The sequence below is a fragment of the Lynx canadensis genome, chromosome A1 (assembly GCF_007474595.2).
Source record: "Lynx canadensis isolate LIC74 chromosome A1, mLynCan4.pri.v2, whole genome shotgun sequence".
In the NCBI taxonomy this organism is placed as follows: domain Eukaryota; kingdom Metazoa; phylum Chordata; class Mammalia; order Carnivora; family Felidae; genus Lynx; species Lynx canadensis.
In genome coordinates, this window is record NC_044303.2 from 118,876,277 (window position 1) to 118,889,188 (window position 12,912).

At 43.4% G+C, this 12,912-nt stretch overlaps 1 protein-coding gene across 1 annotated transcript in view; it reads left to right on the forward strand.

Moving 5' to 3' along the window:
* ARHGAP26 (Rho GTPase activating protein 26) overlaps nt 1–12,912 on the forward strand; it is a 381,404-nt gene that overhangs the window by 283,816 nt on the left and 84,676 nt on the right. The window contains exon 21 of the mRNA XM_030320395.1: nt 8,382–8,520. Coding sequence (XP_030176255.1) covers nt 8,382–8,520 — 139 coding nt within the window. The remainder of the gene's footprint in view (nt 1–8,381; nt 8,521–12,912) is intronic.

Here is a 12,912-nt window from a genome sequence, read left to right on the forward strand (position 1 = left end):
TGATGTGCAAGAAGTTTAAGAAACAGCCTTTAGGAGAGGAGCTAGGGCTGAAATGCTTTCACAACCCAAGCTATTCAAATCTGTTCTAGTTTGTCTCTGGGCACTGCATTGTTTGAGCACCTACTGTTGGCTGCAAATGAGTAAGATCGGACGTTTTTCCCAAGGTGCTCCAATTTTATCAGGGTACAACTAAGCATGATACCGTGTGCTAAGTGGCATCCAATAAGATGAGTAAATTGTATGGCAGCACTGAGGAGAAATCATTTAATTTTGTTGGTATCAGGCTCAGACAGATAAAGACGTTTTCTAGGCAGAGAAAGAGTTGAGACAAGAGGAACAGCCTTCCAGGGGAACGTCAGTCAATCAGGATTAATTAACTCACGTGTATTAAACTTTACACGGTTGAGAAAGAATGGTGGGTAATATGTTAGCAAGTGGTGGGGGATGCTGCCAAAAACTGTTGGTTTTACCCATTGTCTGGAGTCTTGAAAGCTATAGGAAAGGGTTTGTGTTTACTCCTGAAAAATGAGAACTGTCAGGTTTCCAGGTAAAGGGGTGAAATGATTACCTCAGCACTTTGGAAGGACCTCCCTGGGAGCTGAACCAAATTGCACTTTGATTATTGATATCAAAATCACTTGTTAAATCGTGAAATCGTAGAGCTGACCATACTATTGTAAACTTGTGGCTTTATATATAAAAACAGTTTCAGAGTGTAACCTTTGACTTACAGCCCTTACTTAACACAAGGTACACTAAGTCACATTTCAAAGGGGAAAGATTTTAAGTCTTGCTGCAAACTTGGTTTAAGGTAACAATCTGTTATGTAAAATGACCATTTCTGTATGGATGCAATCTTTGCCCAGCTCACAGCTGATCACTCTCAGCCTTAAAACATCAAGCAGGCCAATATGTAGGGTTATAGTGGCAGGTACCAATATTTATATGCTGCTAGTTAAGATAGTAAAGCAAAATGGTGAGTGCTGTCATTGTAAAATGCCCCAAAGCCTAGGGATTTTGCTACTTTAAATTTTTTTTTTTGGAAGACTACATTGCCAATAACTTTAAAATTTTAGGTGTTTGGGAAGAGCAATCCTATCAAGGAAACAAACTGCTTTCTTCTTATATAGTTTTAGTTAAACATGAAATCTCTGGTTAATAACGTGTGTGTGTGTGTGTGTGTGTGTGTGTGTGTGTTACATCTTCCTATTAAATTCCAACCTATAATAGTAGGATTGGACCCACTCGTTCTGTGATGGTCCACAATATTTCTTATGGCTGTGACACTCAAAAGGGTTTTTGCACATGAAGAAGAATGTGCATGTGCGCATATGTGCCCGTGCACCACATGCTTTTATCAGTATTGCCCCTTTTAATGCCTGTCGATCTTTTATAAAAGAAATCATCATGATTCTTTTCCCCGGTTCATCAGTTTGCTTTGGAAGAGGTAGGAGGGTTGATCTTACATTGTTAATTCTCAGAAATGCCCAAAGATGCCCCCTTTTAAAGTATGTTAACTTTGAATCTTACATGACAAGGAGAAGAGCTGGTAACCATGGATGGCCCCACTAAACACTAGGGTAAACACCATGGCCTAAGCAATCTTGCATTCCCATTGGAATGGTAGTGTCTTTCAATGCATTTGTCTTGATTTGAGTTGATTTGGGCCCACCAAACTACCTTGATCTGCTTTTACCAAAATGTCAGTGGAATTGAAATCCATTGCACTGCTGTTGGGGTTTGCACACAAAATGTACATCAGTTAATAAAATACAATTGGCTTGAGCTGTTTTTGGCAACTGACAAGCATTTGGTAGTTTTATTTCATTTTCTTGATATTTCAAGCTGTTGTTGATATGCAACATTAATGATGATGATGGAGACTGGGAATTAGGGGAATTAATGGGAAATTAATCTTGTATCTTATGATCGTGGCTTTTTTTATGTGTTCATCAGGAATTTTTGTGACCTTTCCTTCCATTCATTCCTGAATATACTTTTTTTGGTCCTATCCATGTTAGGTTTAAAAGTAAGCTAGATTTACTTGTATGCTGGGCTGGAATGCTTCCTTCACAGGCCTTTTTACTTTTGTTGAGTGTCAAGTGTGTGCACATTAATCTTTAATCATGTGATAAGGTTGTGGATCTAAGCATGTATATTCCCTCCCAATAAGCCCCAGATAAACCAATCATTGTGTGAATGTGTAGCTCCTTTAATGTTGCTCAGATAAGGGTAGAGTTTTGTTATGTTTTTGTCTCTTCCTCTCTGTTGACAAAAAGAACAAGAAATAGAATCTTTTTTGAGATAGTGAAAACCCTAACATCCCATGGATTACCCGTGCCATCTACATATGCCCTCCGTTACTAAATGGAATTGGTTTCCTCTTGAAGGACTGTTAATAAAACTCCCAAACTACTTTCTAAATTGTTGATCTCTCTGCCAAAATGCTGATAGCAATAGGACATCGGACTTCCAATTGTCCTTAAAAACCCTCTCTGTAGCTGTAGCCTATGAATTTGGTTTCTTAACTGTTACTATAAATGAGCCCTATTACGACTTGCCTGGCTTTCCCATGGAAAGGCGCTGGGTTTATGGCTTCTCGGGCCCTAAGTGGCCTTGCTGCACTGTCTGTCCATGAGAGGGAGTGGGCAGTCTGCGAGCCCTGCTTGGTAGTTCCAGCCTTCCACTCCCAAAGCAGACAGTCCTCACGTTAAACAAGCCCAGATTTGTTGATCCTTTAATACTTGGAACTGATGAATTTGTGTCTCAGGAAAACATTCAGTCTCTTCTGTTTTGCTTTGTAATCCCCAGGCCTCTGTCATTGATTTATTGTCTGAGAGCTACTTTGCAGTTACAGACCAGGAACTCTTCATCATGACCTAATTTTCCTCCCATAAAAATCACAGCACATAATAAAGAGTGTACCCCACACATTTTAGGGAAGCTCCTAATCCTTGTAAATTACAGGAGCATGTATGAACGGGACCGGAAGAGGTGTAAAAATGTGTATGTGCCATGGCTAAAAACAAATTTAGCAAGTGTCAGTGGTCTACAGTGTCAAGATGGGCCTCTGGCAGGCAGGGGGGGCAGGCAGTGAAATTTGAGTTTTGTAGATGATGCAAAGGAAAAGAACAGGAAATTTTAACATTGCTGTAAGCAGTTAAGATCGATGTTTTGCAAAGAGCAGTAATTAAATTTGCACTTATAAATTAAATCCTTGTGTCCTGACTGCAAATAATTCATTGTTGAGTCTCCACTTATTTCCCTTCTTCCACTTTTTTATTGAATGCAGTAATATGTCTTGAACGCTGAGTGTCAAACCGTGTTAGGTGTTTCAGTCTTCGCCACAGTCCCAGGAGTTTTTACAGATGAGGCATCTGAAGGTCAGAGAGTTACACAACTTGTTCAGAGTCCCAGAACTACTAGTAAGCAACTAAAGTCAGATCCATTGAACTGTAAAACTTGTATCCTTTTTGTTTTGTCCTCTGTCTCTCAAATTAATAATAGGTATAAAGACTACAGGTGGTTAAGATCCAGACAGTCGTGCTAAGTTTCCAGTCCAGCTACGTGCACATAGGTGACCTTGGACAAATCAGTTTATCTTCACGGAGTCTTAGTTTCCTCGCATTCACTATGCCAAGAATAATAGTACCTTTCTTACAGAGTTATTCTGAGTAAAAATAATGAGATAATTTATGCAAATAACAGAGCATGATGGCCACTCAATACCTATTGGTTATTTTATTGTTATTTATACCACTACCATCTCTAGCCCATTCTTTGCCAGGTTCCATGTGCTCAGTGCTTCATGTGCCTTAGCTTTTTAATAGCTCTGTGAGGCAGGCATAGGATCCTCCTTGTTTACACAAGAGAAACAGGCTCAGAGGGATTGAGGCTCTTGCCTGAGTTCAACCCAAGTCTGTCTAGCTCCCAAGCCTCTTTGCTTTCCACCCATATGACAAGTGTACATTCCTTTCCTGTGCTTTTTGTGGCCTTGTGACAGTGATGCTGATTATCAGTGTTGGTGAGGTCAGTGCAGCTGTAGGTGTTGCCCACTGAGTAAGCAGCAGAACCTGGACTCCACCCGGTTCTGTGTGACTGCAGAGCCCAAAGTGCCCTGACCACTCTCCTGACCACAGCTTAAGGAGAAACAGGAGCTTGGTATTTATGGGACTGCTAATTCCACTTGTAGGAAGCTTGAAATTGAGAATACTTGGAAGAGTATCCAGAGTTGTATTTTTATTTTACAGTTTTATTCCTCAGTAGCTTCCAGAAGGCTTATAGCCTTCCCAATAAGTTTTTTTTTTTAATGATTATTTATATTTGAGAGAGAAAGTGCAAGAATGGGGGAGAGGCAGAGGGCAGGGGGGACAGAGGATCGGAGCGGGCTCTGCACTGACAGCAGGGAGCCCAGTGCAGGGCTTGAACTGACAAACCCTGAGATCATGATCTCAGCCCAAGTCAGACACTCAACCAACAGAGCCACCCAAGCACCCCAGGTTTCTGAAAAACTTTCATTTCTAAGGCGTTCCTAACTAAGTCAGAATTAGTTTGTAAGTTTGGATAGAATTAACAGGCCAATTGGGGCACAAAATAAATCCCCGCCCCCCTTGTGTATTCATTTGGAAAGTCTCTGTGACATGAGTAGATTGTTCCGGCCACATGGTAGAGTTCCATAAATCCATTGTTCATAGGTGATGGGAACTCACCCTTCCATCATTCAGCAGTCATTTGTACACTGATTGTTCTGAACAGAACAAAGGAAACCTCGTTGGATTTTCTTGAAATTATCTCTTCCAAGCAAAATAGGATCGGAATAACCAACAAAACTGTGAAAAATTCAGATTCGCATCAGAATTCCAAATTGAGCTTTTGGCACAGAGACAAACTCTTGGCCTGGCTAGAAGGTGGCCAGACCATAAGCAGGCTTGAAACAGCTCGCATTTGTTCAAGTTTCAGAGTTAAATGAACAACGGTATTTTGGGGAATGATTTCCCATTCTCCTTAATGTAAGTTTGTATCCTCTGCACTGGTGGTCGTGAGGTCTCATTTACAGAGGTGCCCTTGCACTTCAGAAACACATGTAATCACAGTGGCGATAGTCTTGTGTCCGGCACTTTGCATTTTGGCGCATGAGAACAGCCCCATCAGAGCTCTTCAGCGGCCTGGGCCTGGCTCACATCGAGGCCCAGAGAGCTGGCCTTGGGGACTGTAGTTCTCACCCGAAATGGTGCTGGTTTCCCAAACAACTTTTCTTTGAAAGAAAGCTACCCGTGTGCAAGAATCAAATACTCTCCTATGTTCCCACATCTCTTCCTGCTTGGTGTGTATCAGCATTGCTTTGGAAGCAATTTTTCACGCATCTGCCGAAATCCACGGCCTTTCCTCACAACTCAAGTCGTCTTTGTTTCCCCAGCGTTTCCTACAGTTTTTAGGCAGGAGTACAACCACCACATTTTTGGTGACAGTTGAAATTAATATGCGTATACATTATCTCTGTGCCCATTATAGTTGCGCGAAGAGCTCCAAAGCTTGGAGGCCAGACGTAAGGGGGCGGAGGCCTCTCACTAAGTCTGAATTCATTTTCAGATGTTTTCAGCTATCGGGATGGCCGAGAGGGCTGTAGTTGAGGCCAGAGGCAGAGGGGTGCTAAGAGGCACCATTACCTGTTGAAATCCGTGCTTGTGGGTCTGGGGCATGGCTTCTATAGTGAAGATTGGCTGGAAAAGCTGAGCTGAAAGAATGAGACGGCTGAAGAAGTGGAGAGTGCAGATGGGAGAAGCCACAGCCGTAGATTCCGGTTCCCACCCCTCTCCTGCTTTGCTGTGCAGCAGGTCAGGAAATCTCTCCCGTGGCACGCTCACCCTACTTTACATGCTGAATTGACCTGCGGCTTAGAGAGAGCTCACGTGAGTACCTAGCACAGCACCTGGCGTGCAGGCACGGATGATCACATACAGGAGCAAGGTTTACATGTCAGTGATATTCGTGTGCCATGAGGTGCTCACCCGGGAGTAGGCTCATGGCTTAGTGTTGTTTTGGGAACACAGTAAAGGGGAGAAAGCCTCTTAGAGGCTGTGGTCCTTGAGCTCATTAAGAACCATGGTTTCTTTTTGCTTCCTTCGCAGATACTCAGGAGACTTGTACATATATATGCATAGCGCTGGTACTTATTTTTAGGGGTGCCAATTCCTCTGGAAGCCAGGACGTTTCTGTTGTTTTTGCTTTAAGTCCCCTTCTCTTCTTACCCCCTCGCCCCACTTGAACTCAGCTATGTTGTGATTCAGTTTATTTTGTTGAAAATTCAGTCCCCTAGGGAAAATATGATAATGCTGTTTTCAGACAGCTGTGTTTGGGAGCGAGACTGACTTAACCAGCTGGCTGGCATCATTGGAGCCCAAGGACTTGCCAGCCCATGGAGCGCAGCTGTCTTGGCTAAAATTCTCATCATTCTTATGACTTTGCTTTCTATATATCTGCTTCAGAGTTCTACTTTAAAATGTATGCACAAAGAAGAGAGGGCCATTAGTCTGTGGTGTGTCTAATGCCATCCATAGTTGAAGGAAGTGGGGTACCCCTACCTTTCTCTTGTTACTCATGATTGTTGAGAAAGAAGAAATCCAGAAGGAGGCTAGCTCCAGAGTGACAGATGATAATGAGTGGATCAATAAATATTGATATCTTAATACAGTGTGGTTGTCATATAACCATTAAGAATCACGTTTACCATTTTTTTTAATGTTTATTTATTTTTGAGAGGCAGAGATAGCACAAGCAGGGGAGGGGCAGAGAGGCGGGGAGACACAGAATCCAAAGCAGGCTCCAGGTTCCGAGCTGTCAGCACAGAGCCCGACCCGGGGCTCGAGCCCACGAACCATGAAATCATGACCTGAGCTTAAGTTGGATGCTTAACTGACTAAGGCGCACCAACCTATTTTTTAAACAAGGGAGAAACGTTGAAATATACTGTTAGATGTATGGGATACTAAAATATGTAGATTATATAATCCCAATTAGGGAAGATGTTCTTTTGACATTAAGTGAGATAACTCACACAAAGCACTTAACCTGGCACCTGGCATATGGCAGATGCCCAGTAAATCACAGCTACCGGATGCAAACTCTCCAGCCACGGGGAACACATTTACCTCGTGCAGTGCTAGACCCAGAGTCCTCGGTATGAAGTAAATGCTCGAAAGATCTTTCTTGATTGAATGAATTAGTGTGACTATTTTTATGTGTTTGAAAAGAAATCTAGAAAAACCGAGGGAGACAGCTTTCTGTGTTATCTGTGATTGTATCTATAGTTGTGGCAGTTTAACCTCTCTGCCTTGGCTCTTCATTATAAATGGTGAGGACAGTACCTGTTGCTCCAGATCATTGAGAATTGAGTGAGCCACATGTAAAACACATGCAGTGACTAATCCCCAGGGAACTGACATTACATGGCAGCTACGGTAATCATGGCAAGCACTGTATAAGTGTAGCTATTATTATAGTTCTATCAAACTTATATCTGTAAAAAGAGAAAAAATTGTCATGATTTTAGTCTATTGTTTTCTTCTTATTTTCCCTGGGACTTTTTTTTTTTTTTTTTTTTTTTAGTGAAAGCTTAAAAGAAAAAAGTTCATAAGAAAACTCACATGTTTGTAGTAGTTACCTTTAAGTAGTGGAATTGGAAAAGTTGTTCTCTTTTTTTTTTCTTGATGCTTTTCTACATTTTCCAAATGTTAGTACTGGTTACATTTGTCATCAACCTTCCCTGCCCCCCCCCCCCCCCCCCGCCTTTTAAATAAGAAAGCACTCAGCATCAAAGATGATGCACAGCTCCTGAACTAGAAAGCAGGCTCCATCTAAGGATGACAGAGGACCCAGAACTGGTGCCCTGCTCTGGACTTCTTCTTGGAATGTTATTTAAATGCATGTTTCACATTCTAAGAAAGTTGTGAAGCAGTCGTTAAGAACTGGTCAATAGAACCAGTGAGGAAAAGTAAAGGGGTTTTGATTAATTGGTTCTGGACAAAAGGTAGTCAGAAAGCTCAAAGCCTTGGTAATAGACCATGGCTTGTATTTAGCACAATACATTCCCATTTCCCCAGGAAAGAACAACCGACAGAACATCAGAGGAAGTGACAGCAGAAGGGGCTAGAAATGGAAGGAAATAGTCCCCAATATCCAGGATATGCTTCTGAAAGAAAACATTTAATATCATTTCTGAGAGACGTTTCAAGTGAAATCCTGAGCAAATGCTGGTGGTCTTTTCGGGTCTTTTTCTTGCTGATTCTTTCATACCACCAAGCTTTCGGTTGTGCTGGTCGGGGCCTGTGCTTGCTCCCCCACTCACAGCAGCGTGTGACCCTTTTGTGAAACTTTACTTGCAGATATTCAACACCGTGCCTGATATGCCTCTCACCAATGCCCAGCTGCACCTGTCCCGGAAGAAGAGCAGTGACTCCAAGCCCCCTTCCTGCAGCGAAAGGCCCCTGACGCTCTTCCACACCATGCAGTCAGCAGAGAAACGTGAGTCTCCTGCTCAGGGCCAGCAAGGTGCTCACGAGACGGCCCGTGCCACCTTCCACCTGCTCAGGGTGCACACCTCCGGCCTCTCTCTGTGGGTGCCTGCCCTGCGTGTCCTTGAGGGTGGTGTATGGCGGTGCCCTCGCAAGTTTCATTGCTGAGTAAGCCTGGTAGGACAGGAAGTAGTGTTAGGAGAATGAAAGACAAGGGCCACTTGCTGTTCAGGATTCTCTTTCCAGATCTCCTTTGGGCGAACAGCTGAGCATTGTTTCTTCCTGCTACACAGTAAGAGCCCAGCTCCGGCGTTACTGCCTTGGCCCCTTTTTTGTTACCGGCTTCCACAGAACCAGTTTCCTTTTCTCAGTTTGTAATTAAATGCTTATTAGTGCAAGTCACATGCCCTACTGGACTGTGACTCTGAGGGCTGGCCCTTGCTTTGCTCATCCTTTCTGCTCCACCTCACAGGGCCTGGCATGGAGCAGACACTTAATATATGTGTGAACTTAATTAATGAATTAATTAGAGAATAATGCCCTCTGTTCCAAGCAGTAGAGTGTTATCACCTCCGTTTGACTGAATCCTCTTTTCATGTCAGAACTGAGTTCTTTGCAGTTATCAGGCCACTGGGCCCTAAAATAACCAGGCTTATTTGAGCTTCTGTAATAAGAGAGCTGGGTGGTGGTGAGGGCTCCAGCTCTGCCTGGAGTCCCATCAGACCTGGGTTTTTGTGCCAGCAGCAATGCACGGGCAAGCCTTTTACCTTCTTGCAGCCTCCGTTTGCTCATCTGTGTAGTAGGGATAACAGTGCCTATCTTAAAGGGATTTGTGAAGGATTAAATGCAATTTTGCATTTAAGCATCTGGCACAAGTCCTAGACTTGGCAAGGACTGAGAGCTGCCACTATTATTACTAGTTATTGTTTAATCACATGCAAATACCAAGGCTAATTCTTTCATGCAACTGACGCTTAGACGAGGCCTGCAAGGGACTGGGAGTATACAAATAGGACCTTGTTTTTAAAGTGCTCACAGTTGAGTGAGGGGAATAGACAAGTGAATGGATCATGTAGGTCACCGCAGTAAGCACCTTCAGAGAGAGATACCCATTCACAGAGGCTGTGGAACATGTGACAGTTGAGAGCATGCACTGGCACCGGACTGCTTGGCTGCTAGCTCTGAGTCTGCCGCTCTCTGGCTGTGCACGATGTGGGCAAGTTAACTTGCATCTCGGGGCCTGGGGCTTCTCTTCTGGAAGACAGGGATACTAGTTTCTCCCTCACAGAGTTGTTGTGCAGATTAAAGCACTTCACACGGCACCTGGTGCACAATAAGCGCATTTACTGGGGCGGGGGGGGGGGGGGAGGGGCGGAGGTGGTGTTGTTATTGTTGCTGTTGTTGCCTTTATGAAGTACAGTAAAGGCACAGATCAGAAGAATCAGCCACTTGGCTTCGAAAAGGAGAGAAAATCCATATCTGGATTGGCATCTTCTTCTTCCTTATGAAAAAGCATTTCTTATCCCCTGTACTTCAGAAGTTATCATTCTGAAAACAAATCTTCGCTGCCCCCAGAGCATCACTGCATTTAAAGATGTCATACTATCCCATAAAATGGCTGGACCTTGGTGACTTTAGCACCCTTTGGGTTGTTTCAGATGTTTAGCTTTCATGAGTAAAGCCCCTGTTAATCTTTGTAGCTAAATCTGTTCATATACATGATCATTTCGTTAAGATAAATCCTGGAAGAATTTCTAGGTGAAAGGATTTGTATACTTTTGGGGTTTTGACCCCAGTGGGGTTGAGTTCTCTTCAAACAATAGCCCGTGTTGCTCTTAAATACCTGGCTTCGGTCCTTCTCACTTCGGTCTGCACATGGCCTGGGCCCCTCTGAGTGTAGTAGGGAACACTTGGAACAGGACTGGTCTCACCCATATCTGCCATGAACAGGGCATTAGGCTGTGGAGGGGTGTGTTCCTCAGGTGTCCAGGAGAGTGACAGTCACCTCGTTTTGTACTAAGCAATGAGCAGTGTAGGTTAGGATGGAAGCAGAAGCAGCTTGGAAGCAGGTCTACAAGCGTACTCTGGGAGCATGTAAGGAAGAAGATGGAGATGAGGAGAAAATCAATTAGATCCTGACTCAAGATTAATTTTTATCACACGAGCCAGAGGATGAAAGTTAAGGATGTGTGAAAACAGGTGCATCTAAGCCGCAGACCGAGCTGTCATGTCCCTGTCTGCACCGTGGATGGAAGCATGGAAGACGGGAAGACAGTGAAGCAGCTTATCTTTCCTCCAAATGTTAGGAAATGCGCCCTGGAAACAGGACTGGAACTTCCATACACTCAAATATTTCAGGGGCACTTAGCTTTCTTCCCTGTCTTGGAGAAGAAACATTTCCATTGAAAAGAATGCGGGTGTGCATATATTCATAGACTTCTTATGGTTTGTTTTGGAAATGGCTTTTTTCTTGAGAAACTAGAAATGACATCCAAGCTGGCTTGGAAAGTGCCATAGGAGGGGTTGAGTGAGTTGATGCTGGAAGGGAAGACTGGCCAGGAGCTGGAAGGTTTTGTGAGCACCCCTCACTGTTAGATGAGCAGGTGACAGGGCACTGTCTTGCTTGCACACAACTTACCCTTCCCTTTGTCTATCTGTGGATAAAGATAGAAGGCTACTTTATCAAAGCACTTCGCTGAATTTACTCTGTAGAATTAAAGTACAAATAAATACTGCAGGTAATTGGTGAGGGAAAAATTTGTGTATTTCCATATGGTGATGTTTTTCAGTTTAAGGAACTTTGGCTACTTAGTCACTTCCCAAACTCGAGTCATTTGCATAGACCTTCATTTACTCTTTGGCCCTCAACCACATAATTCATATGCTTTTGCTTGAATACATTTCTTTAAATTGATCTTAAAGCCTCTGCCTTCTTTACATGGCTTCATCCTACTTAGTAAAATCTCTAAAAATGTGAATTTGATGGTCTCACTGTTCTACTTTCTAATATACATTAAACATGTAACCATTAAAATAAAGATAAAGATTTCTTACTTCTCACCTGTGAAATTTGTACTACGGTTTGGAGTCCACAGATAGTACTTTGAATTTTTGAGTGACTCCTTTCCTTTCTCTTAATGTAAATATGTGAACTCAAGTTTGTTTTGACTAGAATTGGGTTCTGATACTGTCATTTGGCTGTTCTGTCACTGGGGGTGTGCACTCTTCACCTGTTACTTCCATGCTGTGCACTTTCAGTTCCTGTGACACCTGTCCAGCTTTGGTGTGACCTTACCTTTCTTCAGGTTCTGGCCACAGAGCAAAACCTTGTTACAGGGATTGCTCTTGTGTGGACACACAAGCACATCTTCACATAACCCTTCTGTACCTTGATTTTTGGCAGATGATGTTTTTCAGAACCCCATTTCCTCTTACTTCCTCCTGAGCTCAGTTACACTTTTCTCCTCACTGATGTCCTTGCACTTGAGAATTTTCTCTGTATTCCATTGGTTAGCCCTCTCTTCAGTCCCTGTTGAGATGTTTAATGGGCCTAAAACTCCTAGCATAGCTCACTTGGATGCTTCCTTTGAGAGGTTCCAGTTGTTGATTGTCAGCGCACACTTTTCTCTCCCCTCTCTGCATTGCCCCCACTCTGTGCAGAAGACGTTTGTCTTAGATGCAAATCTCTGCCAATGCTCTTGGCCTCAGGTTGCAGGTTGTCTCCCTTTTCCTGGAGAGGAAGGTCCTGAGAGTCATCTTGGGAGTTCATAGGCTCAATCCTCTCTCTTTGTACTTCAGGCTCCTGGAAGCATGTGGCATATTAGCTGATGCTCCTGGATATGGGTCTTGTTTTCCAGAAGGAGTTTCTTCTTCTGTGGAAATAGACCAGTTGTGTCCCATGCACCTCCATAAGATTCTTCAGCTTTAATCTTATGGGTATTAGTGGAATCTTCTCCCAACAGCATTTCCCCTTTCCCTAAAGGTAGAGATCTCTTTACGCTAACCTGTTCTCTTCCCAGAATGAGGAGTTGGGTGCTTTCTCCTGCTCTCTTTTGGGTAGCGACTTTGGTCAGCTCCAAGGCAGCACATGACTCCTCGTAGATAATCAATGTGTGGTGGAAGTGGGACTAGGAATGAAATGGGAACAGTCTCTGAGACTAAAACTTTGTGGAAGGGCACCTGGGTGGTCAGTAAGTTGAGCATCCGACTTCAGCTCAGGTCATGATCTCAGGGTTCATGGGTTCAATCCCCTCATCGGGCTCTGCACTCACAGTGCCGAGCCTGCTTCAAATTCCCTGCCTCTCTCTCTCTCTCTCCCTGCCCCTTCCCCATTTTCTCTCCCTCTCCCAAAAAATAACAAAATTAAAAAAAAAAAAACTTTGCAGAAAAGAAGAAAAGGAAT